Raw genomic sequence first — 25,519 nt, 5'->3', positions numbered from 1 at the left:
ACAGAGTAATGTCAAACCATAGTTTAGGGCTGTGGGGATGACCTGTCCCCGCCTGCTTTTCCCTCTCACTTCTGGAGTTAACAGCAAACCATAATTTGTCAATACGTTCAAAGTGGACAAACCATATTGTTTTAGGCCAAATTATAGTTTGTCCGTTTTTAATGCAATTATTTGCACCTACCTGAAAGTGATAGGGAGAAGGAAATAGCATGAGAACCAAGGGCTCATTCACTGTATCAAAAATGACACAATGTGATGCATTATAAACATTTACCGATAAAGCTGGCCAAACGACTTAACTATTAAAAATTATCTAGCATCAAGGACAAGCTTGCAGTGAAACCACTTTTGTGTTAAACTCCAAAGTAGTCAAGATGGTAGAATCATCTCTCCAAACTGAATAAGTTGGCAGCAAAATGTCGGATGAGTCACTGTAAGGATGTTCAAAATTACAGACTATGAGGCACAAACTCCCAGCTACATTTACACTGAAGGAACTTTGGGCTTTGTTACCAGCGTTAGAAACTCAAGATATAAAAGCTAGGTGCCAAATGGCTCCTTAAACCAAGGTTGCAGTAGCCCAAACAGGATGTCTAGTTGCCATTTGGGGGCCCTATGGCTCGAAAATCTTATTTTTCAAATGATGGACTGACTGTGATTGATTCTCAGTTAAAACATCTGGCTAGTTCAGATGACAACCTTGAGCTAGGTTAAGAACTTTCAGAACATAAAGAAGAAAAGTCACTTGATCCAGGGATAGTCTACATATATTGGCCTACTCCGACTTCTTTTTCTTAATGGTGACTGCTCCTGCTGAGGCTGCAGTGAAAAAGCAATTTGGTTCCGGAAATTCATTCCAATTGGGCAGATAAATTATAAGTGTTAGAATTCTACAGGATGTGGTATTAGTGTGTGAAAACTGGTAAGATCCATGGATCCCGAGGCATGCACCTCCAGATGGTGGAGATGTCAGGCATCATCCTGGCGCCCAGGCACCTACACTTGGTCACAAGTGGTCGATAGGGACCCCTGACCATTAGGTCCAGTCATGACCGACTCTGGGGTTGCGGCGCTCATCTCGCTTTATTGGCCGAGGGAGCCGGCGTTTGTCCGCAGACAGGTTCCGGGTCATGTGGCCAGCAGGACTAAGCCGCTTCTGGCGAACCAGAGCAGCGCACGGAAACGCCGTTTACCTTCCCACTGGAGCGGTACCTATTTATCTACTTGCACTTTGACGTGCTTTCAAACTGCTAGGTTGGCAGGAGAAGTGGTTGATAGACAGGTGCAAAATGCGCCTTGCGAATTTCAAACGCTGTTTGTGGGCCAACAGCAAACCTTGTGTTAAGTCTGGTAAACAGTCCGCGCTTGCTAGGGAGGAACACACCATGATCCTGGTTCAGATATCACACTAAGCTGGTTTGCTTAAGCAACTGTGGTGGAGCAAATTGGGTTTGTGTGCACTAGCACACAGCTGGTGCACAGTGTGGTTTATTAAACCTTGGCATATTGTTGCATGCGAAAGCTGCCAGTATTCCTCTGAATCTGAAATGTTGAGATGTACTGCTGTTTTTTTACAATGGCTTTAGTTGGTTGCTCTTGGGAACAGAATGCTCTACTAGATGGTTCACTGGCTGCAGGGCTGTGTTTTCCTTCTTTCACCAAATTGGTTTTCAGTACAAGCTCCAAGGGCACAGAGCATCTTCTTTGCAATGGGAACAGCAGATCCCATCTTGAGGCAAACAAATTCTATTGGGAAGGTTGTCATCAAACCCCGACTTAACATTATCACCATTATTGCCAATGTTACTTTATGATCTTTTTAAAAAGATTTTATTTATAAATTTCAGAAGTTTACAAATTAAATACACAATATATATTTCTAATTAATATTCATTTATCATTTGACTTCCCCTTCACCCCTCCGCAGTTTCCCCATATTTTCTAATATTGCTGCATATCATAATTAATCTATACCCTATCCTTCCTGCTTGTTTTACTGCTGTTCTTCATTCAAACTCTACTTGCATTTTTACATGTTTACAATAGCTCTTTAGATAGTCCAAGAAAGGTTTCCAATCCTCCTTAAAAACGGCCTCTTCTTGATATCCAATTTTCATGGTTAAATTTTCCAATTTGGCACCTTCTGTCAATTTTAACTGCCAATCTTCTTTTGTTGGTACCACCTCATATCGCCATTTCTGCACATATAGTATTACTCTTGCTGACATCGTGGCATAGAAGAGTAAGTTCATCTGCCTTTTGGGAACATCCATCCCAGTTATCCCTAAAAGAAATGATTCTAAGAGTTACCGTATTTTTCGCTCTATAACACGCAGATTTTTTCTCCTAAAAAGGAAGGGGAAATGTCTGTGCGTGTTATGCAGCGAATGTGTGGTCCCTGGAGCCGAAAAATAAGGCAAAAATCAAACCGCGCTTCAGGGAGAAGGGAAGCCTGAAGAGAGGAAGTGGCAGCTTCCCTGCATTCTGCCTCAGGGTCTTACTGCCCACCCTGCTCTGTTTCGTTGCTGTGTTTGCTCAAACGGAACAAAGAGCAGGGAAAGCCCCTCCCCTCCAGGCAAGTAGAGAGGAAAGCAGAGCGTCCGAACAAAGAGCAGGGAAAGCCCCTCCCCTCCAGGCAAGTAGAGAGGAGAGCAGAGCGTCGCTCTATCCTGTCCCTGCTCCGGAGGGAACAATGTTTGTGAAGGGAAGAGAGATTACAGGTTCGGCTTAAAATTCTGATTTGACTTCCTGCTTTTTGTTTTTGGAGACACACAGCATTCAAATATGCTTTCTTCCATTTAAAAGGATGAAATCCTTAAACAGTGGCTGGCTTGTGTGGGTGGGTGGGGGAAAACTTTTGCCTTCCTTTCCTCACGTTAGAGCCCTCTCCTGCATTCTTAGCCTTCTGTGTTTTTCCTTCCCTCCCCACTTAAAATGTGGTTACAAAGCATGGATCCACATGGATCCTCAGGATCTTTGCATTGGGTCACCCCAAATTCACCATCAGAGCACACAGCATGTCCATGGCTACAGCCTGTCCCCCCAAAAAAAAATCACACACCCATTGTTGCCTGGGGCTGCAATGGTGCAAAAACGTGGTTACAAAGCATGGATCCACAGGGATCCTCAGGATCTTTGCATTGGGTCAGCCAAAATTCACCATCAGAGCACATAGCATGTCCATGGCTACAGCCTGTCCCCCCCAAAAAAAATCACACACCCATTGTTGCCTGGGGCTGCAATGGTGCAAAAACGTGGTTACAAAGCATGGATCCACAGGGATCCTCAGGATCTTTGCATTGGGTCAGCCAAAATTCACCATCAGAGCACATAGCATGTCCATGGCTACAGCCTGCCCCCCCCCCCAAAATCACGCACCCACTGTTGCCTGGGGCTGCAGTGGTGCAAAAACGTGGTTACAAAGCATGGATCCACAGGGATTCTCAGGATTTTTGCATTGGGTCACCCCAAATTCACCATCAGATCACATGCCTGTGGCCACAGCATGAATCACAAAACTGATACGTCCACTGTTTCATTCAGAATATTTTTTCCCTTGTTTTCCTCCTCTAAAAACGATGTGCGTGTTATGGTCAGGTGCGTGTTATAGAGCGAAAAATACGGTACTTTAATTTTTTTCTTTACCTCTTTTTCTTTACCATCTCCCAACAATCCTTAGCCACTCTACAAGTCCACCCCACATATGGTAAAATGTACCTTCAACTTCTTCACATTCCCAACAGATACTCAGATTTATACATTTTCCCCAATTTGCTTCATGTCAGATACCATCTATGGATCATTTCCATAAAATTTTCTTCCAGGGCATAACACGCTGCGAATTTCAAATTCGGTTTCCACAGTTTCCCCCACAACTCAATCTCGATAATATGTCCCACCATCCCTAGCCCAATGGATCATAGCAGAACATTACAACATGATCTATCTTACATCTTGATTTGTTATTTTAAAAGGGAAGGAAATCTTGATCAGCTGGCTGATCACATGCAGCATGAACAGGAGTGCATTAGAAAGCAAAGCATGCAGATGCAAAGGGTGGGCAGATGCTAGCAGAATTATTCATCTAGGGTTTTCCAAAGAGGCGCCAAAGGGTTTCCCTCATCCTCCACACTCTTTCACTGCATATTTGTGTGCAACCAGGATCCTGAACAATGTCTGTGAATAGGGAATCAGGGAATTAGTCAATGGACTAATTTGTGGTGGAGCACATCCTTTGGATGCAAAAGGTCCCAACTTCAATCCATTACATCTTCAGATAGATCTGAGAAAGACCTTTGTCTGTAAATGCCTGTCCGTGTGTGGACAATACTGAGCTTGATGGCCTGACTTGGTATAACACAACTTCCCAGAAGATTTGATTCCAATTAAAAAGCTGTAAGCTCAATGAGTTCATAGCATGAGCTATGAACCGGGTGTTCCTATTTCAGCTGAGCCTTTAATCACTGGTCTCAGTCCCACATCAATGATTAAACCAAACCATGGTTAATAAACCATGGTGTAATTTGAGCGTCAGTCCCTGACCCAGTAACTTAACCATAGTTTAGGGAAGGGTTTTTACTACAATTCCCATCATCCCTGATCACTCGTCCTGCTAGCTAGGGACGATAGGAGACGTAGTCCAAAAACAGCTGGAGACCCAAGCTTGGAACACCCTGGTTTAGGGTCATGTGTGAACCAAGCCACTGGGTGGCTAAAGACAAACTGCAGTTTCTTAGCCTCTGACCTCCACCTGTAATTTAATAACATTGCCCTCTATTGCAGTTATAAGGATTATTGAGATTGATAAATATGAAGTGCTTTGAACACTTAAGAAACTGCTCTATAAATGTATAACTTGCCATTCTGTATGCGCTGTCACACTGCTTAAAGAATGATATAAGACTTTTATTGCTGCTTATACGTCAGAATTTGTGCATGAGTCTGTTGGCATGGCTCATCAGGGTCCATTATTTAGCAGCTTTGGCAGTGTGCTGGTCTCGCAAGCTGACGCTTTACTACATATTCTCTTTCCAGAGAAATGGATTGGTCGGAAGCAAATTCTGGTAGTGAGCCCCTTTTGCCTGACACAGATATTGTGTCCATACTGAAAGCTTCGTCACCTGAATGCAGCGCACCTGGGTTTCATGGTGATGTTGAAATGCTTCACAAAAGTGGCGCAATACAGTGGTACCTTGGTTCTCAAACTTAATCCGTTCCGGAAGTCCGTTCCAAAACCAAAGTGTTCTAAAACCAACGAGTGCTTTCCCATAGAAAGTAATGCAAAATGGATTAATCCGTTCCAGACTTTTAAAAACAATCTCTAAAACAGCAATTGAACATGAATTTTACTATCTAACGCGACCATTGATCCATAAAATGAAAGCAATAATCAATGTACTGTACTATAAAATAAATAAGACAATGTTGTAGATGATAAAAATTAAAATTATTATTTTTCTTTATGTGCACTGATAGTCATTGTTTGGATGGGGGGCTTTTATCTATTTCTGCAGTCACACAATCAATCAATCAATCAGTAGCTGAACTGGGTTCCACACAGTCATAAAAGCAAGTCACAAGAACGAAGTCACAAGCCACAGTCACAAGTCAGTCCCATAAAACAAAGAACAAGTCACAGTCAAAAAAACGAAAAAGCCACAAAAACGCAACAAGATAGCAAAGACAAAAGGTCCAAATATCATCTCAGTGTTGCATCAGTGCTTGGGACTGAACAGCCGACAGTCAACAAAAATTCTCTGATTAACAGCAGAAACTCAATTTACAAATGGAACACACTCAACAGGAAGGCAAAGTTCCAGGGCAATGTTCACAAACCGGAACACCTACCATACCTTTCCATCTATAAGACGCTCCCCATGTATAAGACACCCTCTATTTTGGGGGACTCAAATTTAAGCGGAGGATTGCCCAAAGTTGTTGAGCTTTGGGGGGAGTGGGGATTATCCGGGTTGTTGAGGTTTTTTTAGAGGGGATTGCAGAAAATCACTCACCCGCTAGCCTACAAAAAAACACCTCTTGTCTGTCCCATCACCAGCAAAAGCTGCCAATCGCCCAACCCAACTGCCGCAGCATCAGCCAATCAACACCAGCCATTGACACTGCAACCAATAATGCGCCCAATAGCCACTGACTATGTGGAACCAAACAATCAAACGTCCGCCCTATGCCCTATCCATGTAAAAGATGACCCCCACTTTTTAGCATAATTTTTAAAGAAAAAAACTTTGTCTTATGCACAGAAAAGTACGGTACTTCAGGGTTTGCGGCGTTCTATTTCCAACTTGTTCATAAACTAAGCTGTTCTAAAACCAAGGTACCACTGTATAAAGAAAGGACAGAGAACCTCAAATTTCTTATTTCAGTGAAATAGCTTCTACTGAAGGTTGCAGGTTCGATCACTGCAATCGACAAGGTACAGAGGTTGGGCCAGATAATCCTTAGGGGCATAGCTGTCAACTTTTCCCTTTTCTTGCGAGGAATCCTATTCGGAATAAGGGAATTTCCCTTAATAAAGGGGAAACGTTGACAGCCATGCTTAGGGGTCCCTTCCAACTCTACAATTCTATGAAAGAGACTGGACCCTCCCAACAGCAGTTTCTAATGAGGAGATTACAAAGCAGGATAATAAAAATAAAAATCCATTGCTGTTTCTAGTGTTAAGGGGATCCTTCAAGAATCTTTTGCTTTTACTGTTACTAAAGTGCTTGCTTATGTTAAACAAAATTTTAAAAAAATAAGTGTAAACGTTTCAAGTGGAGTTTTAAGTCGGGAATTCTAAGCAATATTTATTATTTCAAATACAGATTCAAGAGTGGGAATTAATCTAGATTAATTTTAAACAGAGTATCAGAGTTTGAACCTATATAATATTTATGATTTCTGGGTCGTACCACCATAGCCCATAAAAGTTTCCAGAGTCTTATCTTCAAGAAATGCAAGTACCCTAACCCTTAACCTGCCGAAGAATTGATGCTTTTGAATTATGGTGCTGGAGGAGACTCTTGAGAGTCCCATGGACTGCAAGAAGATCAAACGTATCCATTCTTAAGGAAATCAGTCCTGAGTGCTCACTGGAAGGACAGATCGTGAAGCTGAGGCTCCAATATTTTGGCAACCTCATGAGAAGAGAAGACTCCCTGGAAAAGACCCTGATGTTGGGAAAGATGGAGGGCACAAGGAGAAGGGGACGACAGAGGATGAGATGGTTGGATAGTGTCTTCGAAGCTACAAACATGAGTCTGACCAAACTGCGGGAGGCAGTGGAAGACAGAAGTGCCTGGCGTGCTCTGGTCCATGGGGTCACGAAGAGTCAGACACGACTAAACAACAACAACAACAACCCTTAACCCCTTCAGAATACAATGTAATTTCCACACATTTGTGTGTGTGTGTTTTGTTTTCAATGTGGCAACAACTTGGTTCTCACCCAGTTGAGGCTTTTTAGACTAGATTATAACAATCCAGCTGGCTCATCACATTTTCCAATGCCTCATTATAATGCCTCATTCCCATTTGCTAAAAACCTATTGCTTCATCTCCAACACAGTATGTTCATTCAATTATTATTATTATTATTTTAAAGGATGCTCCTGTAAATATCAGGATGTAATTGTTGATATTTAAACAGTGTTCCTCTTTTTCTAACCAAAGGTTCACAAGTTTTTTTTTGCAGGCAGAGACATATACTGGAAGATCGGTTTGGGGGCTGAAGTGATTGTTGGAAAAAGTAGCTTTCCAATTATCACAGACCTGCCAGGAAAAGCAGAAATGCATCATGTGTTAATGATCACAACCAGGGGTCCACGCTTAACTCTTTTGTCGGAACTACAGCAGATCCTCCCCGCAGCTTCACCATTAACATGTCTGTTCCCTGTCAGCCTACTCAAGAGATAATGCCATTTATCTCAAGGCAACACAAGACCAGTCATTAGCTTCAATAACAGACCTCAAACAAAGACAGGAAGATGTTTTTTTTCCAAGGTGCACAGTCTGCAGCCAAGAATCCTATTGCCTAACAGTTCAGAAATTCAGCTTTTGTCTTTCAAATGTTTTTCTGCACCTAATGCAACAATTTCAGTTAACTTTCTTAAAGAGTCTGTTTCCTGGAAATTTCAGTGAGCAGCTTTTATCATGTATACCATTAGGTAATTGGTAATAACCTACTAAAATTATCCTTTGGGAATGTTTTTCCCTCCTGCCCTCCCTCTGTTTCCCTTTTTTCCTCTCTCTTGCCTCTGGGGGGGAGGGAATGGACAGAATAATTCAAGCACTTGCTAAATAATGAGATCTTTGAAAAGCTGGTCCTTGTTGGGCTGCTGGAGCTAATTCCCTGTTCTCAATTCTTCAGCGATAAACTAAAACTAAGCTTTTCTTAAAAGTATAGAGGTTTGAAATATGCGTATGGGCACACATTGTCCCTGGTTTTCTCGTATTCTAGAAATTCACTGCCTTTCTACAAAGTTACAGGTGAATGTTTTAAATAATAAAAAAGTGGGGGGAGGGGAATGTTAGCAAATCTCACGTTTGTTCAACTCATGTTTTTTTAGATTGCAAACTGGGAACAGATGGTACATTGCGTGTTACTTGAAATCTGGTTATTGAACACCTCCGTGGTTACACAAGAGTTTTGCTTAGCACTTTTAAAACGCGTTTTCATTTATTGGGCTATAAACTGCTTCTTCGCTCAAAAAAGTATTTATATACTCCTAATTAAAGCACGCAAAGCAAGCTGAAGCTAAACACATCCTAAAATTCCTTTCTTTTACTGGGCATTCATGAAGTTGTTGGTATATATATATATATATATATATATATATATATATATATATATATGGTAAGATTAAGTAATGTCCTGTGTAAAATTTACATGCCCCCCCTCAAGTGGTTCACAACAACCACATTCCTTTAGATGTTTCGCTTTATGCATGTCTCAGGGCCCATTGTTTCAGTGTTACTTTAACCTTGCAGAGGAATTCAATACAGAATGAATCTGGCCTGAGAGGTCACTGGGTTCATACAGAAAGCTTTCCTCAGCCAAAGGCCACCACCTCTTCAGCTAGACCCAGAAAAACGTCGTCACACTACTAGACAGCGCTATAGAGCATTAAGAACCCGGAGCAGGGCTTATTATGAAGCGCCCAAGAGTTATCAATGTTTTCGACAGCTAAATCCCTTATGTCGCTTTCAAAACAGTTTGCTGTCCAGCAACAATGGACTTTGTTCCTTAATTACAACCAGTGACCTTTCTGCCCTTTGCCTCTCCCAGCAGTGAATAAATGGCCCCTAAACAGCAGCATTAGCCGGCATATTAAAACGCACACATCTTCATAAACTCATAGGCTAGCGTTTGCACATCACGTTAAAGCTGCTGGTGTGCACAGAGTTTTGCTCCTGGCTGCGATGCACTCGGAGGTACCAACCCAACCAAGATGCCCAAGAACGTTGTGTTGCCCTAACCTGGGCTTTTGGGTGTGCCTCCCCCCCAAAAAAACAAATTGCAAGCAGTAAGAAGAGAGGAAACTTTGTCTACCACTTGTGATCGCCTGGAGCAGAAAACTTGTGGTTCATTGCTCTAGGAGCGAGAGAGGAGGACTTTGGAGAACTGTACATTAGCTGGTTCAGATTATACTATGGTTTAGTTGACTGTGGTTTAATATGACGTGCGAACCAGGCCGTTGAGTCAAAACATATTCTTAAGAAAAACGTGTCAAGTGTCCCATGGTACAGAAAATGCGAAAAGCTGGTCACAATAATCAGCCGCTAGCAATTGCATGTTAATAGGCTAAGGGTGTGTGTTTTTATACACACACTGTACCAGTTTTGGTAAACGTGCACAATGAACAATTATTGCACACACAGCATATAAATCAAATGGGAAGTTCTTGAAGACTACTTAAAATTTTCACAGGGTAACAGCAGCAGAAATTGATAAACCATAAAAGAAAGGGGCACTCATGCTGATTGGCAATTTCTGTAACTTCCTACAAATTTGGCAATGATGAAAGGGGCCAGATCTTAACATTCCAAGCCTACCTGTCACAACTAGACACTCAAACCTTTCCCATTGTTCTACTTATTTACACATGTCGGTGGTGTGTTAACTACCAAATGGGCTGAACAAATATGTAACCTCAGACGTTTTTTAAATTCCAAGATACTCACATCTTCTACCTACACATCAAGGGAGTGGCAACTCTTAAGAGGAGAGAGGAAGACACTCATTGGATTCAGTTGGGCGTGATTTTGCGTGACTTTCTGCAGTACAGAAACAGAAGAAGCAAACCCCCAAATAGACTCTTTAAGCAAAACGTTAAAATTAAATAGCAATTGTGCCTCTTGGGAATCTGCTCTCGGCTTTCCATGTTGTGGCTGTTGCTTTTTAGAGAGCTAAGCGTCGTCAGAGATGAGAAGACAAAGGTTTTGAATATTCAGTTATTAATAAATTTGAGAAGCTATTTAAAGGGAGATGCCAGTTTAAGTGTGGAAATTGATTCAGCCACCCACTGCTGGAAAATCCATGCCAAGTCCTAAAGGGATGCTATTTGTGTGCTGGTCACGTATCTACTACATCTTTGGACAGAGGAAAGATTCGATTTTAATTCCCCAAATATATCTTCTTCTTTTTCCTCGGCAAGGACTACGCTTGGTTATCTTTTTTTTAAAAAAGAGAGAGAGAGAGAGAAAGGGGAGGAGAAGGAAACAGCACCACAAAGTGCCACATCCTTTTGCAGCAAGGTTTCACATCCAGACACATAATATTTGATTGAAAGGAATTTCTCCCCGAAGTAAAAAAAAACCCTTAAGGATGCTTTTAGACAGTAAGCCAACACACCAGTGTGGCAGACAATGGGGCATCACTGCAGGGCTCTAACAAGTGAAGTCATTAAAGTCAGTTTGAGCCAACAGCAGTGGGTGTTACTGGTAATTCAAACTCCACCGATTCTATAAAGGCAAGTGCTGAAATAAGAAGTGCTCCTTTGGCAAAAGGAGAGGGGGGGGGGAATAACAGCTCCTCCAGACAGGTTTGTTCCTAGTTTACACATTACCTCATTTACATTACACTGGCTGAAATGTACTTTGCTTGTATATGAATTCATTCCTCATATAATTTCCTGTGTGACTGGAATGAAAAGGAACACACACACAAGGGGGTGGGGGTGGGAAGGAGGGAGGGAGGGGAGAAAACCACACCACTGTCTAATCTCCTGTTGCCATGACAGCAGCCTTTGAGATACTGAAATGTTCAGATTGCCAGCTAAACAAAATTGTTGAATGTGAACATTTGGCTGAAAGATTAAAAGGCTAAGGGGGTTAGGAAAGGGCAGCACCTCCCACATTCCAGCCATCCACTGAATCCAATCAAATGGCTCTGACTCTTTAACCACAAGCATTGTGAAGACTGGATTAGGGCAATTTATCTAGATAGTTAAAGCAGATTAGAGAACTGCAATTTGAAGGCTATTGGCAACAAAAGCAAGTGCCTACTGTACTGAGTTAATAAAAAGGGGGGAAAACCACAACAACACTGGAGCCTGAGATTTTAGGGCAGCTTTCAGAGCACAGCAGAAGCATTTCACTAAGCCAGAACACAGACTGCACTTTATACCTTAGGAAGTCAACCAATCTGGGTCTCTCTCTCCCCCCAAACTCCCCACACATCTGCAGCTAGGAAAGAATTACACAGAGACCATTCAAAGCCATGTTTGCAAGCGAAGGAGGACACAACCAGAACTCAACACTCTAAATGAGAAAGAGAGAGAGAGAAGGCTGTGCAGATTACGTTGCAGGCAAATGGGATCTTGTCCAAGCTGTAATTTGCAAAAAAAAATTAAAATCAAACAGGCATTTGTTACAGTGAGATCATTTTGAGCATGTCTTAGGGATGCAGGGGGGGGGGGAATTAACAAGCACAGGATTCTCTAGAGAATTATGCGCCGCACAAGAGTCACAGACCTGGCCCAACACAGCCAGTGCTTCTGAACACCTGTACACAACTTCCCTGCACTCAACGCAGAAAGTTATCCAGCTCTGAAACTTGAAATGGGAATAATGTCTGAATGATTGTGTGCAATCATGTCGCCAGCTATTACCCAGCAGGGCTCTTTCTGGAGTGGGGAGCAGGGCTGGTGGGCTGGTGGGGAGGGGTTGTCTTTGTTTAAGCAACCTGTAGAATTAATTTGACTCTTAATTATAAGCCAACAATAGCTCCCTAGATGACAAAGGAACCTTCTGTCCTCTGGATGCAGAACAATCCTTGCTTACACCAAACGCTGCCCCAGTGAGCAATAACAATAGCCTAGAGAAACCAGTCCCCTCCACCTCCCTTCACAATGCAAAGCCATTTATCCTTCGCAGAGAACATCCTTCAGACTTCAGTGGGGAGGGAGAAAAACACACACACATTTTTCAACGACTCAACAAACAGGCAGCTCACATGAAGGAACTCCTTGAGATTGCAGATAAGAGAAGGAGACTGCTGGGCAGAAGACAACATGTTTTCCTATATTTGGAAAAGAGGGTTTTGCGCACACAGATCTGGGTACAGCGCGGGCCCCCTCCCCCACTGCCCTCCTTCCAAACAGGTTATCCGCACACCGCATGCCTGCTGACAAAGCACTCCTCATGGCAGTTTCTGAATTATGTAGGGCTTCCTGGCTTTGGTAGGAGCAGCAGTGACTCTCCACCTTATTATTCCACCCCCCAAAAAAACCAAAAATACAATAACTCTTTGGGATTATCCTTCAAACCCATGGCATTAGAAGATTCCAATATCTGCTCTGCATCCTTTGTTGCTGTTGTGGGGGTAGGAATTTCTCGACACCTGGGCAGAAGGGACACCACCACTTTTTCCCCCCTTTGAGTGTAGGCAATGAAGAACAGACAACAGATATGCAATTTCAAACAGCAAGATTAACAAACGCCGAAGCCAAAACAAATTAAGAACCACAATGCATTGGTATTTCCCCCCGGAACAACAACAACAACAACAACAAAAATACCCAAACAAACCACAAACAGGTAAGATTTACTCCAGGGTGCCAAGAGGTGGCTGGGGGAAACCGAGAAAGGGAGTTTGAAATGTTATATGCAAACAGAGCAAGAAGCTGGGCAGGAGTTGTGGGAAGTTTCATCAAACAAGAAGGAAGGGGCGGGAAAGCACATGGTCTTACCTTTTCTGTTTTCAGCTTCTTGATTCTCCTGTGGCTTTCCTCCTCCTCCTCTTCTTTCTTTACCAAGAGAGAGTTCCCCATTAACCCTGAATCTGGGGCGCTTTTGCTCACATCCCCCACGGCGGAGGCGGCGCAGTTGAAAGGGCTGTTGCTCCCAACGCCACCTCCCTTGGTCCCAAAGCCATACAAGTGCCCAGGGGGAGGTTGGCTCCCGTTGTTGTTGTTGTGTCCCTGCTGCAGGTCAAGTTGCTTGTCCTTCCTGGATTTCCCTCCATCCTTATCCCGCTTGGAGCCTCTGCTGCCCTGGGCTTTACCTGCCTTCTCCTCTTTATTATTTTTCCCACAGGAAGCAATAGCGCTGCCGTTGTTGTTGCTGCTGGTGGTGGTGTTGTTATTGCCATTTGAGTTGGCGCTCACACTTTGACCCAGCGCTGAATTCATGCCAGCCGCCTCGCCTGAGCGCCCTTGGGCTTCCTGCCTCTTGCCAGCGCTGCTGATTTCAGGAATCCCATACAAGGCAGAAGAAGGCAGAGATTTACTAGCATCCTTCGAAGTTTTACTCCTTTTCACTTTTGATTTGCTCGTTTCTTTGTGTGAAGAATTCCCCTGCGGGGCGGGGGGCTGGACGGAAGCAAATTTTAGGCCATCAGCTAAAGTGGAGGTAGCGTTCACCCCACTGGAAGCGAGACCCCCACAATCCTTGGAACTCGAGGAATTATTCATCTCAAATTTCTGTCTGTCCTTCTCCAAATCAGCATCCAAATCGATGATTAAATTCCCAACCCCAATTTCCCAGTCATCACCACTGTCATAAGCATCAACCGTGTTTGGATCCACACCTTTGCCAGCAGCGGAAGTGTTCAATGACATCCTGAATATGAGACCTCTGGAGTAAAAATCAGACGAACTTTCCTTTGGAGATGAGGGGACATTCGTTTATCTCCGTGGGCCTTTTTAAAATGTAATTCTTCTCGCCTTCCTTCCCCAGGTATATTTGGGTAGATACCCTGAAGTCCAGGTCCACCTTTTCCTGCGAGGAAGGGGAAAAGTCGAATATTTCTTGGCTGGGTGTTACCAGAATATAATAAAATTAAAAATATAGAGGCAAGGGAGACAGAAAAGACACTCCATATATTAATTTTAAAGAGGTCTGATAAACTGAAGCCTTTGATAATGAGCATCTTCCCTAGAGTTGCATCCCATTATCCAAGATCACTCTTTAAAATGGCATGTACCAAAAACAAAAACCACAGCAAAAAACAAAAAAAACAAAACCCTTTTAAAGTTGACAGATTTAAATCCACAAAAAAATACCAAGCAGTGAATGTGATTCTGGATCACTTAGGCACAAAGGGAGAGAGAGCAGCTTCCCTCCCAAAATGCATTCCAAAAATTTTGTTATTTTAAACCTGCCCCCTTCAAGTTTTGTGACTTTTCTCTAGATTAGATTATCTTGTTTCTGCGAGGGAGGCGGGGACGGAGGAGGTTACTGACACACACAAAAAGAGCCAATGAAAGTGCATATTCATTTTAGCCTTTTTTTTGTTTACCTGAGGGAAGGTGAATGCACCATTTCTGTTTAAAATGCACAAAAGATAACATTTCTAAAAGTGGTCCTAATGTCGTCTTAGGTCACCTACGGCTCCATCTGTTAAATATAGTATTACTGACTGTACAGGAAACTGATTAAGACATACACTTTAAATGATCTACTTCCAAGGCGGCCTCTAACCGCAAATGAGTGTGTGTTTGACACAGCTCAGCTAAAATTATTTTCAAAGGAATCTGCCCATTTCCAATGGCTGAGTGTCCAAATATTTACATACATATTACGTACATTGCTTACCTTTAATCCTTTATCATTTTTTTTTATTGAAAAAAAAATTAAGCCAGCAAATCAAAATTCTCTCCTCACTGGTCTCAGCAAAAAAGTCAGCTCCCCCATTTCATTTTCCTTAAAAGAGCAAGTGATCACGTAGAAGAAACCAAAGTAACATTTCTGCCAGAGTAATCGTCGAGGAACATATTTCCACTTTGGCAATGAGGGGGAAAACAGAGGTCCTTCTCCCCCCCCCCCCCGCACGCACACACACACAAAACTACCACCACCTTTTCTTTGGAGATTTGGTGTTTTTTTCCCTCCTTTAAAATATTTGGTTGCTCACAACTTCACAGGCTTGCAAGGTAGCATTTCACATTCACAACATCAGAAGCCCTCAAGCACCCCCCCAGGAAAAAAGAAAAATCCTTTTCTCCCCTCCCTTGCTGGAGCAAAGCACCAAGATGATGTGATTGTAGCAAAAAAAAATTAAAAAGGTTGCAAAATTGTTTTCCTCCAACTTCACATCCCGTCGTCAGTTCCAGATTCTGCAGCCATCCTGATCAGTAAGTAATGATCCCATGAAAGAAAACCTACAGGCGTCCGGGTTCTTACAAGGCAGAATGTGCTAACATCGGGGAAAATTAGTGAAAGAGAGGGAGGGGGGCAGAGAGAGGACTGAAAATCTGGGCTGGATTCCGCCTGTTAGTCGGGAAGTGGCATTTCCCCCCCCCCTCCCGTCCTGACAGATCTGACTTCTTGAACTAACTTGAGGGGGAAAGAGGGAGGGAGAAAGAGAGAGAGAGAAGGAAGGGGGGAGGGAAAGAGAGGAAAAGGGAGGGAATAAAAGCAGAGCCTGATAAACCAGTTATCAGAAGATTTGGTGGGAGTGCAGATGGAAAGGGATCCTTTGCAAAAAAAAATAGGAAGCAAAATATTCCCACCATTTAAAGTTTAAAGGGGGTGGGGAATCGGATTGCAATTGCTTTTCAGGGTTTGGGTGTTTGCAGGCGTGAGTAAGTCATGTGGTGGGTAATTCAGTAATTAAGAGTCCAGAGATATAAAAATGGGCGACCTTGTTTTCAGGACAGAGGGGTGTTTTTTTCCCCCTCTCTCTTTTTCAGAATCGTTCCAGCAAACCCTGGTTCATCGTTTTCATTTATTCCCCTCCTCCTCGCCTTGGCTGGGTATTTTTTAATTAGCTGGCGCTTGGAAAGCTAAAAGCTGTAATGAATTGCGGAGAGATTGGAAAAGCGGAGCGTTGCATGTATGTTCGGGGAGGGGGAAGGGTGGAAAAAAAAGAGAGAGGCAGGCGAGAAAGAAAGAAGGAAGGAAGGAAGGAACGCAGCAGGCAAGAAGGAGGAGGAGGGCGCGGGAGAGCGGGGGATGGGCGAGGGAGAAGGAGCCACCAACCACCTAAAAGGAGCGATTTTGTTACAGTTCAAGCTTTTCACATCACGTGAGGATCAAGGGCTCAATTGGTCGTCGTGAGAACAAAAAAAAGGGGGGGGTTGACAACCGTATCAAGAAAATACTGATCTGGTCTTTAAAAAGGAAAGAAATGCGGTGGGGGGTTTGGAAATAAGGTCGATTTTTCTCTCCCTTTCCCTCGAGGGCTGGCACAGCTTGCAGGTACGAAGCCCAAAAATACTGCAAGGATGGGGAGGGTCCTTTGCAAGGCGATCTATTTTTATTTCATTGTAATAAAATGCCAGCGCAACGAACCACTTCGCGGATCTCTATCGGGCCGTGGCAGTTTTGGGGGTTGCGTTTTTATTTATTTGTTGTTTCTTTACACGGGAGGAGGTGGGCAGAAGAGGCTGTTTCTTTTGACTCGCTCACTGCGCCAAAAGCACACGGGCCGCCCCGTTTTTAAGCATTGCAAACATTTGTTCCAATGTGACAGAAGGACATTTCCTCCCCCCCTCCAAAAAAATGAGAGCTTGTTTTGTATTTTAACACAAGATCTCCCCGATCTTTTTTTCTTTGGAGGGGGGAAGGTGTGAATAACAGGTAAGGTCCATAATTATGTCAATTTCTATTCTCCCTATTTGGTCAGTAACACGCACCCCCTCCAAGAAAAAAGGTAATATATTTAACGCGACCCCTCCCTTCCAGTGCACGTTAAGGATGATTTGTGCGACGCTTTCAGCCCTCTCCTAAATATTCCTCACCATGATCGTGGGTTTTTATTTCTAAGCACGAATACACCAGGTTGCACACATTTCTTAACACTCACTCCCCTTTCATATGAATATATATAAATATATATCAGTATATGCTTATATATATCCCCTCTAAAGTGCTATCGAGAGACACCACGCAGCCGTACTTACGGTCTGTATTGAATCGAGTTGACCTTTTCCTTCTACAACTGCATTGAGTGTGTTTTGGTTGCAGCCGATTTTTATGTTGGGAGGAAAAAAACATTTAAAAAAAAGAAGAGAGAGGCTAGATTTCTTCAACAAGATTTATGGGTTTTTGGTTTTTTTTTGTTGTTGTGTTTGTTGGAAGAAAACAGCACCAGATGTCATGGACCTTTAAAATAAAAAGAGGATATTTTTTTTTGAAAATTAAAAAAATAAAATAAAAATCCCTGCAAAACACACAGCCTCTCGCCATGCACACATGAGAGAGCGCACTGCACAAACCAGCTCCGCTGCAAGCAGCGAGCAGCAGAAATCAGAACTGCAGAGAAAGCAGAGAGTGTGAAGCAAGCATAGACTCTGTACCTGAAAAGGGACTTTTCTTTGTTCCCAATGCCCTTTCCCATCCGTCCAATCAGAGGCCAGCTTTTATGAAACCGGGCTCTCTGATTGGACAGCTGCTCCTCTCGGCTGCCGGAGGGGGGGGTGAGAAATGCACGCGCGCGCTCACACACACACATAGAAAAAGCCTTGTATTTTGCAATCGCCCGGCTGCGCTGGGGGCTCCACTAGGCAGCCTCCTGCTACAGCAAGATACAAATCATGTTTCCCATTTCAATTACGGCATTAGCCTATACATTTTATTTAAATTAAAGGAGCAGCAAAGCGGGTGAGGAGAAGCGCAAGCCGCGTCTCCTGCAGGGAAGCAAGAGGGAGACTCCTCCACTCATTTGTGTGTGTGTGTTGTTGCTGCTGCTGCTGTTTGCAAAACCACAACTAATGGCTTCCCTATGTGATTTTTTTTTCCCAAGGAGCCATTGAAAATCTCGTCTCGTTTCTCCGAATGGCCCCTCGCTGAATCTTCGCAACAACACGGCGCTGCCTGCGGATCTCCTTTTAATAATAATAATAAATAATAATACAGATGAGAAAGGCTTTTGAGCGACGCTTGCAAAAAGGAGAGCAGGGACCCTGACCCCTTCCCCCACCCGCATAAAGCCCAATCGCCCTTTCTCAACCTCCTCCCCACCCCCCATATTTTATATTCTGCTCATTTTTACAATATGACTTAAGTAGGACAGTTCGATATTTATTGCGCAAAGGAGTTGTAACCCTTTTGTTTCCAGCTTGCTGATTTACTGCCGCGAGCACCGAACTGGAATAGCAAAAAAAAAAAAAAGAAGGAAAAAAATCCACTTAACGACCACGTGAACACATCAGTGAGAATACAATTATTTTCCAGCTTCCCCGCCCCCACCGCCCATCACTCCGCTTAACCTCCTTCCAGCGACTGCAGCTCATCAACAATTGCATTTTGCTTTGAATTGAGAGCCAACCACGGATGCATTGAAACAGCAGCGCCTCCCAATATCAGGAAACTAGAAAGAGACTGCATTTGCACAGCCCTTCCCCCATCCTCGTTGTACAGAATGCCTTCTTTTACTGCAGCAGCCTAAAGGACTGCTGGCTTGCTCAAGAGCTGGGGGGGAAGGAACCATGCCATAATTAAAATGCCTGATTATTGGGAGGTAGTTCTGCGGCCATTCATTAGAAACCATTAAGCATATACATGCGAGTTAATACTAATCATTGTTTCATCAGGCACAGCAGATTCCTTTTGCAGCTGGCTGCAAAGGTTTTGTTTTGGATCCCCCCCACCCCCGCTCTGAACATCTAACCGGTGGGAACCAAGATTGCATTTCTAAAAAAAAAGGAATATTTGAGCAGATAATAAGACAATTTTATCCAAAAGTTAAAGCACGAAATTTGCAATGTACTGCTCAAAATGATAAATGGATTGAGCCCTACTGCTGCATTAAGTGTTTCCATCGGGACATCAGAAGGGCGCTCAGTGTAAAAATTGGTGGATGAGTAAACGTGACATGAGCCTCCTCATTCTGAAAAGAAAACATTTGCCTGACTAAAGATTGCTTTTGACTAAGGCTACTGCCTTGAGATACTTTGCATGCTCATAAATCCTATTGACTTCAAAAGGCTTATAAGTGTGCAGAACATAGGCATTTAGTATTACTGACCACATTCGCTTATCCAAACCTTACATTTTCTCCCTTTCCATTCAAAAGCTTAATCAAGCTTAATCTGCCACAAACATATTGTTGCATTTTCCCTTGTGGTTAAAACAATGGCTGGGACACTTCTGCACTATTGTGAGAATCTTGTTAAAAACTAATTTGATTTTCTTTTGTAATCAGTCCTCGCTCATGAATATTTCTCAGTCAACTGTTGGTTTAAAATGTGCTGATTACAACCCATGCCATGTCTGCCAATAAAGGACAGTCCTTTACCAATACAGTGGTACCTCGGGTTATATACGCTTCAGGATATATACGCTTCAGGTTACAGACTCCGCTAACCCAGAAATAGTACCTCGGATTAAGAACTTTGCTTCAGGATGAGAACAGAAATCATGCTCCGGTGGCGCGGCAGCAGTGGGAGGCCCCATTAGTTAAAGTGGTGCTTCAGGTTAAGAACAGTTTCAGGTTAAGAACGGACCTCCGGAACGAATTAAGTACATAACCAGAGGTAGCACTGTACATGCCTTTATTTTAAAGTCATTTTTCTCTGGTCAAGAAACACAGCGACTTAACATTGGCTTTGCAAATGAGCTTTAGCTTTTATGCACATTTTTATTTAGCTCGGCCTGTTCTGTGCCTAATGAGTATGAAGTTTTTGGTCCAAGGTAAAGTGCAATTTTGCATATTGTAACCTTATATGAGTGGAGAACCAAATGTGACACTCAGGGCCTAGGGCAGGGGTCAGCAACCTGAGGCCCATGGGCCAGAAGCGGTCCACAGAGGCCGTTTAACCGGCCCACCAGCCGCCCCAAAACTGAGCTTCCCATGCGACGCGTCCCCGCACGCTGCGCTAAACCAGTAAAGCGCGGCGCGGGGACTCTCTTCCATGGCTCTGGAAATTGTTTCTGCACATGCCCAGATGCCAGAAATCATGCCTGAGCATGTCCGCGGTGCCAAAAATCGTTTCTGCGCATGCCCAGACACCAAAAATCGCTTCTGCGCAGGCGCGATTTTTGGCATCTGGGCATATGCAGAAGCGATTTCTGGTGCCGCAGACATGCGCAGACGTGATTTCCGGCATCGCACTGCGCCAGTCCAGCCCACGAAGGATCTCCGCGGGAGTGATCTGGTAAGCCTTGCCGACCCCTGGCCTAGGGACTCTCTCCAAACCACCCTCCTGCTGCAGCTCCAGCCTCCTTGAGTATTTTTGCCTGGCTGAAATTTGTGCTTGAACTCCGATGATGCCTTTTGCTCGACTGAATGAAGGAAACGGGGATTTGAACCGCCGACCTTCTGATCAGCAAGTCCTAGGCTCTGTGGTTTAACCCACAGCGCCACCCGCGTCCCTGGTTCAGGAACATACCAGAGAGTAAATCCTATGGAATTGAATGGGACTTAGTTCTGAGTAAAAATGCTTAGGATTGCAGTTTTTACACAGTTATCTGGAAGTAAGCTCGATTGAATACTGTGGGGCTTACTTCTTCAAGGACGGTGTAAGGCTCCATTTACAATGAAGGAATAAACGTTCCACATGTTTCCTTAGAAATGTATGGCTGCTGAAGGATTGCAGTTATAGAATTTAGAGTGGATCGGCGACCTTTTTCTTCAAAATTCTAGGAAGGGCTTCGTATGCCAGCCTCACAGTTTCCTTGATTTGGTGCAGGTATTTTATTTTCAGTATAAACTCCATTTCTGCAACTACACACCACTTTTAATTGTTCTCTGAGACATGGAGGGGAGGAAAACAGGAAAACCAGGACGCTCCAGGATCAAATCAGAAACTAGCATATCTTCTGTAATTCCGGGACTGTCCCAGGAAAATTGAGACAATTGGAAATCATTCCCTACACAGGGTGTCACCACCAAACAGGTCTTTCCCCTAGTTTCTGCCTGCCTCACTTCAATAGATGGATGAACCTGATCACCATCAGATCTTCTGATGAAGATCTGAAGGACCAGGCAGGAATAAACAGTAGAAGGTGATTCTTCAAGTAGTTTTAGGAAGAACTGAAATACTCGGTTCTATTCCTCTTCAGACGTCATTGTTAGCATAGCATTTCAGCTCACAAGCGCCACACATTACACAGTGGGCTACACACGTATGAATTAAAATTCATGCATTGGTTCATAGACCTGTTGGCTGGTGCTGGACTGAGAAGAGGAGAAGACAAGAGTAAATTTTATGTTGGGAAGTTCCCAAGCTTGGGACGCACTTCTTTGAGCAGTTTAAACAACAGTACTGTCGCGAAACTTACCGGGGGGGGGGGAATCAAGATAACAAACTTTTTATAAAAGAGTGGAAATGGTTTATTGAATATTTCATAGAATCATAGAGTTGGAAGAGACCACAAGGGCCATCGAGTCCAACCCCCTGCCAAGCAGGAAACAAATTGTAATTTACAAATTGTAATTTACAAAATTGTAATTGCAAATTGTAATTGCAATTTACAAACAAATTGTAAACAGATAAGAGCACGGGCAGGATTATTGTAATAACCTGCAGTTTTATAAGAGCATACATTGAAAGTAGATGAATAAATGATATAATTTGGAATATGCAGAAAATATTTTAAAAAATAAATTAAGGAACCGCAGAAAGAAAGGGAAAGGAAGCTGAGTTTTGATATGTTAACATATTTGTATGATTATTGAAATGTGTAAAATTGAAAATAATCAATAAAAATTATTTTTTTAAAATAAACAACTGTACTGTTTGCCTCTCTACAAATGGATTGTTTCCTGGGAGCGAGAAGATGAATTCTTTAGAAGAGTTCTGTTTATAGCCGCACAGTTTCAATGTAAATAAAGTCTGTTGTGTCATCTCTTCAGAGATCCTCCCACACAGAGAATTTCAGAGTGTACTGCACATTGCTAACAAAACCAAATGCTTGCAAAGTGGGTGTTACCCAGGCAGCAGAGGCTACCATTTGAGAAACGCAGAGCACTGTAAACATTAATCATAAACTCGAGTTCTGTGCATTGCAAACTATTTCTGAAAGGCTTTGTGGTGCTAGTTTTTAGATTTAGTTTTGGAAATAATGCATTTGGCAAAAAATATATATGGGAAAACACACCATGCCCCATTGATTTCACTGTGACTCACTCCCAACTGAGTGTACATAGGATTATATCCTTACAGTACAATCCAGTGCGTGTTTTCTTGAAGGTAACTTGAGTTTTCACTGGCTTATTCCCAAATGAATGCAAGATTTCAGCTCCAATCCAGTGACTAAGGCTGCAGTTCCAACCCCACTAACGTGGGGATAAGCCCCATTGAATCCACTAGGACTTACTTTTGAGTAGACGTGGTTAGGATGTCCTGTCGTCATGCAGCCCAGGGCAACTTCCCAGCAAGATATGGGGGGACTGAGCCAGTCCGGGGGCAGGGGGGGGGGGACTGTAGAGGCTTTGAGTCCATAGAGTTGGCGTGTCTGGTTAGGTTTGTGTTTTAAGACTGAACTATGAGCCTCAACCAATTTGCAACATGGAGTAGTTACACTTGTCTATAAGACTTTCATAAGGATTGGAGAAACAATGTATGCCAGGTGTGAATTTATTATTATTAGAATCATTTCACATTCATCTCCGCCAAGCTAAGCAGTTGGCTCCTTAGCTCTCTCGCCCTGACCTAGCTACTGTGATCCATGCGACAGTCACCTCCAGACTTGATTATTGTAACTCACTCTATGTGGGGCTGCCCTTGAGACTGACCCAGAAACTCCAGCGGGTGCAGAATGCTGCAGCCAGACTCCTTACGGGGTCCTCGCTGCGAGATCACATTCACCCGGTGCTATACCAGCTGCACTGGCTCCCGGTGGAGTATAGGATCAGGTTTAAGGTATTATTATTCTTGTTATTATGGTCATTGGAGCGGATTATATCATTGGCAGCTCTTTGTCTGACAAATGTTTGTCAAAGCAAGATTCAGACCAAATTTTCTGTGGTGACATCATCATCCTGGATTGATAAAGTCTACTACCAAAGACGTTTCAGCTACAATGGCATGTGTCAACACATTTCGTACATCTATGCAGTTCTAATCATGCTTTCGCATGCAACTCCAGAGCCTGTTTATTCCCTCTCATTAGCCATCAACACTCGGCCCATACATTAATGAGAAAAGCAAAATTAAGGTAGTTGGGTGTTTATTTCCCTTTGGGGGAGGGGGGGAACTTCTTGAACTAACATAGGCCTCTGTTGGATTTTCCTTTTTTTATATAAACAATATATATTTGACTTATTTGGTTAATAGCTCCGATTTTCAAAACCAACCTCTGTTTAGACACGTTTCACTTTAGGCCGTTTCATGTCTGCAAAATTACAGTCATTTGCGCATTATTATTACAGTGAGTGGGAGACAGATTGTATTTAACGCTGGGTGGGGGGGGGGAAGGGTTATTATGGGAAGTGATCTGCTACGGTCAGCACATAAATTCAGCCTGAAGAAAATTGCTTCTGAATAGTTAGTCTGTTAGCTCGCCAAGGAATGGTCACTGGGTGAGATTGCAAACATGCTGCTTCTCTATGAGTATTATACAATCCTAATGTTACAGAAGGATAGTCCACTGAACAAATGTTTTTGTAACTGAAACTGACAGGGGTGAAATAGCATCACTCCACCCCACCACATTCAGAAAGTATTTAATGGAAATGTGTAGATGGTGTTTCTTTTTTTCCTTGAAAAAAAGAGAAGAAGCCTACTTTAATAGCTGTGGATTTTGAACGGCGCTGTTTTCTAAAAGGTGCAATTACCCAGAGCATATTAGCAGGGGCATGTGGTTACTGCATATTTAGCTAGCAACATGTTGTTAATAAAACATAGGTGGCTGTCTCTGCTCCTTTTATTGTGGGGGAGGGGGAAAAGTGTCCAGATGGTTGCAACTGGGTGGCTGTGATCTTCACCTTCATGCTTTCATGCGGCGGTTGTGTTGAGGGATAACAGTGCTGAACTGACGGGCATTGATTACCGCTCCCAAAATAAAAATGGTAACTAAAATCAGTTGGTCGTGAAAGCACTTCCTTTACTAACTAGGTGCTATTATCAATAATATCAAATAACTGATAAGAGCGCTTCTATTCCACATTTCCATTCCGCAGTTGCTGTAAAAAGCAGTCTTCCTCAACCAAGTCTCGCCCAAGATGTTTTTAAGTACAGTGGTACCTTGTTCCTGAACTTATTCATTCTGGGAGTCCATTTGAAATGTTCGAAAACCAAGGCGAGGCTTCTGATTGGCTGCAGGAGCTTCCTGCACTCAATCGAAAGCCATGGAAGCCGCGTCAGACATTCGGCTTCTGAAAAACGTTCACAAACCAGAACATTCACTTCCGGGTTTGCAGCATTCAGGAGCCAAAACATCCGAACACCAAGGCGTTCGACAACCAAGGTACAACTGTATAGTAATTTAATGCACTGAAATAGTAAATCATTGTATGCATTACTGTGTGTTTAAATTTGATTGGATGGTAACTGAAGTCTAGGGAGTTCTCTAGTAGTTCTCATGTGTGATTGGCTAACATTGGTCACATGGGAGGTACCTAGTAAAGGAGAGACTCCATTTTATGTGAAGCAAGATGACTGTGTTGGAATCCACTGTGAACACTGCTAAGTTGAATAGAGTGTTGGAGCGCTTCTTCCCTGCTTGAAAGAAATAACAAAGCTGCTGGAGAAGATAAAAATGGAAATCTCTCATAGGAGCTGCAAGGCATGGCCTAATAAGAGATACAGAAGGCTGATCTCTGGAAAGAGATAAATATAGTTGTTTGGAAGTTAGAAGAAGAGACTCTAAGCCCATGCTTGGATGAGCATGTGACTGTAAATATTTTGTTTTCATTCGTCTCTAACTATAAGTTTATGCATGTAAAGTTTTTGAATTCTGAAGTCTGGACATTGTTTTAATTTCTAATAATAATAATAATAATAATAATAATAATAATAATAATAATAATAATAATTTATTATTTATACTCTGCCCATCTGGCTGGGTTTCCCTAGCCATTGTGCATATAAAAAATTGTAAAACATCAGACATAAAAAAATTCCTGATACAGGGCCTCCAAAGAAGGGTTTCAGTCATACAGTGGTACCTCCAGTTGCGGACGGGATCCGTT

At 43.0% G+C, this 25,519-nt stretch overlaps 1 protein-coding gene and 1 long non-coding RNA gene across 5 annotated transcripts in view; both read right to left on the bottom strand.

Annotated features, from left to right (window-relative positions):
• ZNF608 (zinc finger protein 608) overlaps positions 1–17,738 on the bottom strand; it is a gene marked incomplete at its 3' end in the record, with an annotated part of 133,913 nt that extends 116,175 nt beyond the window's left edge. The window contains exons 1-2 of one of the 4 annotated variants that reach the window (XR_014516809.1): positions 15,037–16,421; positions 13,191–14,220 (exon numbers count right to left, since the gene is read on the bottom strand). Coding sequence is in view for 3 of the 4 variants with exons in the window: in XM_083464374.1 (XP_083320500.1) it covers positions 13,191–14,060 (870 nt within the window). Of the gene's footprint in view, positions 1–13,190; positions 14,221–15,036; positions 16,422–17,345 lie in introns of those variants that run through there. The other 3 variants (XM_083464374.1, XM_083464375.1, XM_083464373.1) reach the window with 3 other exon arrangements.
• Positions 1,817–4,232, bottom strand: LOC310688369. Its single transcript, XR_014516901.1, has 2 exons — positions 3,952–4,232; positions 1,817–2,284 (listed from the first exon to the last, which is right to left on the bottom strand). It is a non-coding gene; the product is annotated as an uncharacterized lncRNA (long non-coding RNA).
• Positions 17,739–25,519: the final 7,781 nt, after the last annotated feature.

Source organism: Podarcis liolepis (genome assembly GCF_965112155.1).
Source record: "Podarcis liolepis genome assembly, chromosome: 11".
Lineage (NCBI taxonomy): Eukaryota > Metazoa > Chordata > Lepidosauria > Squamata > Lacertidae > Podarcis > Podarcis liolepis.
The sequence above is the reverse complement of the archived record's forward strand: the minus strand, read 5'-3'. Positions and strand labels throughout refer to the sequence as shown.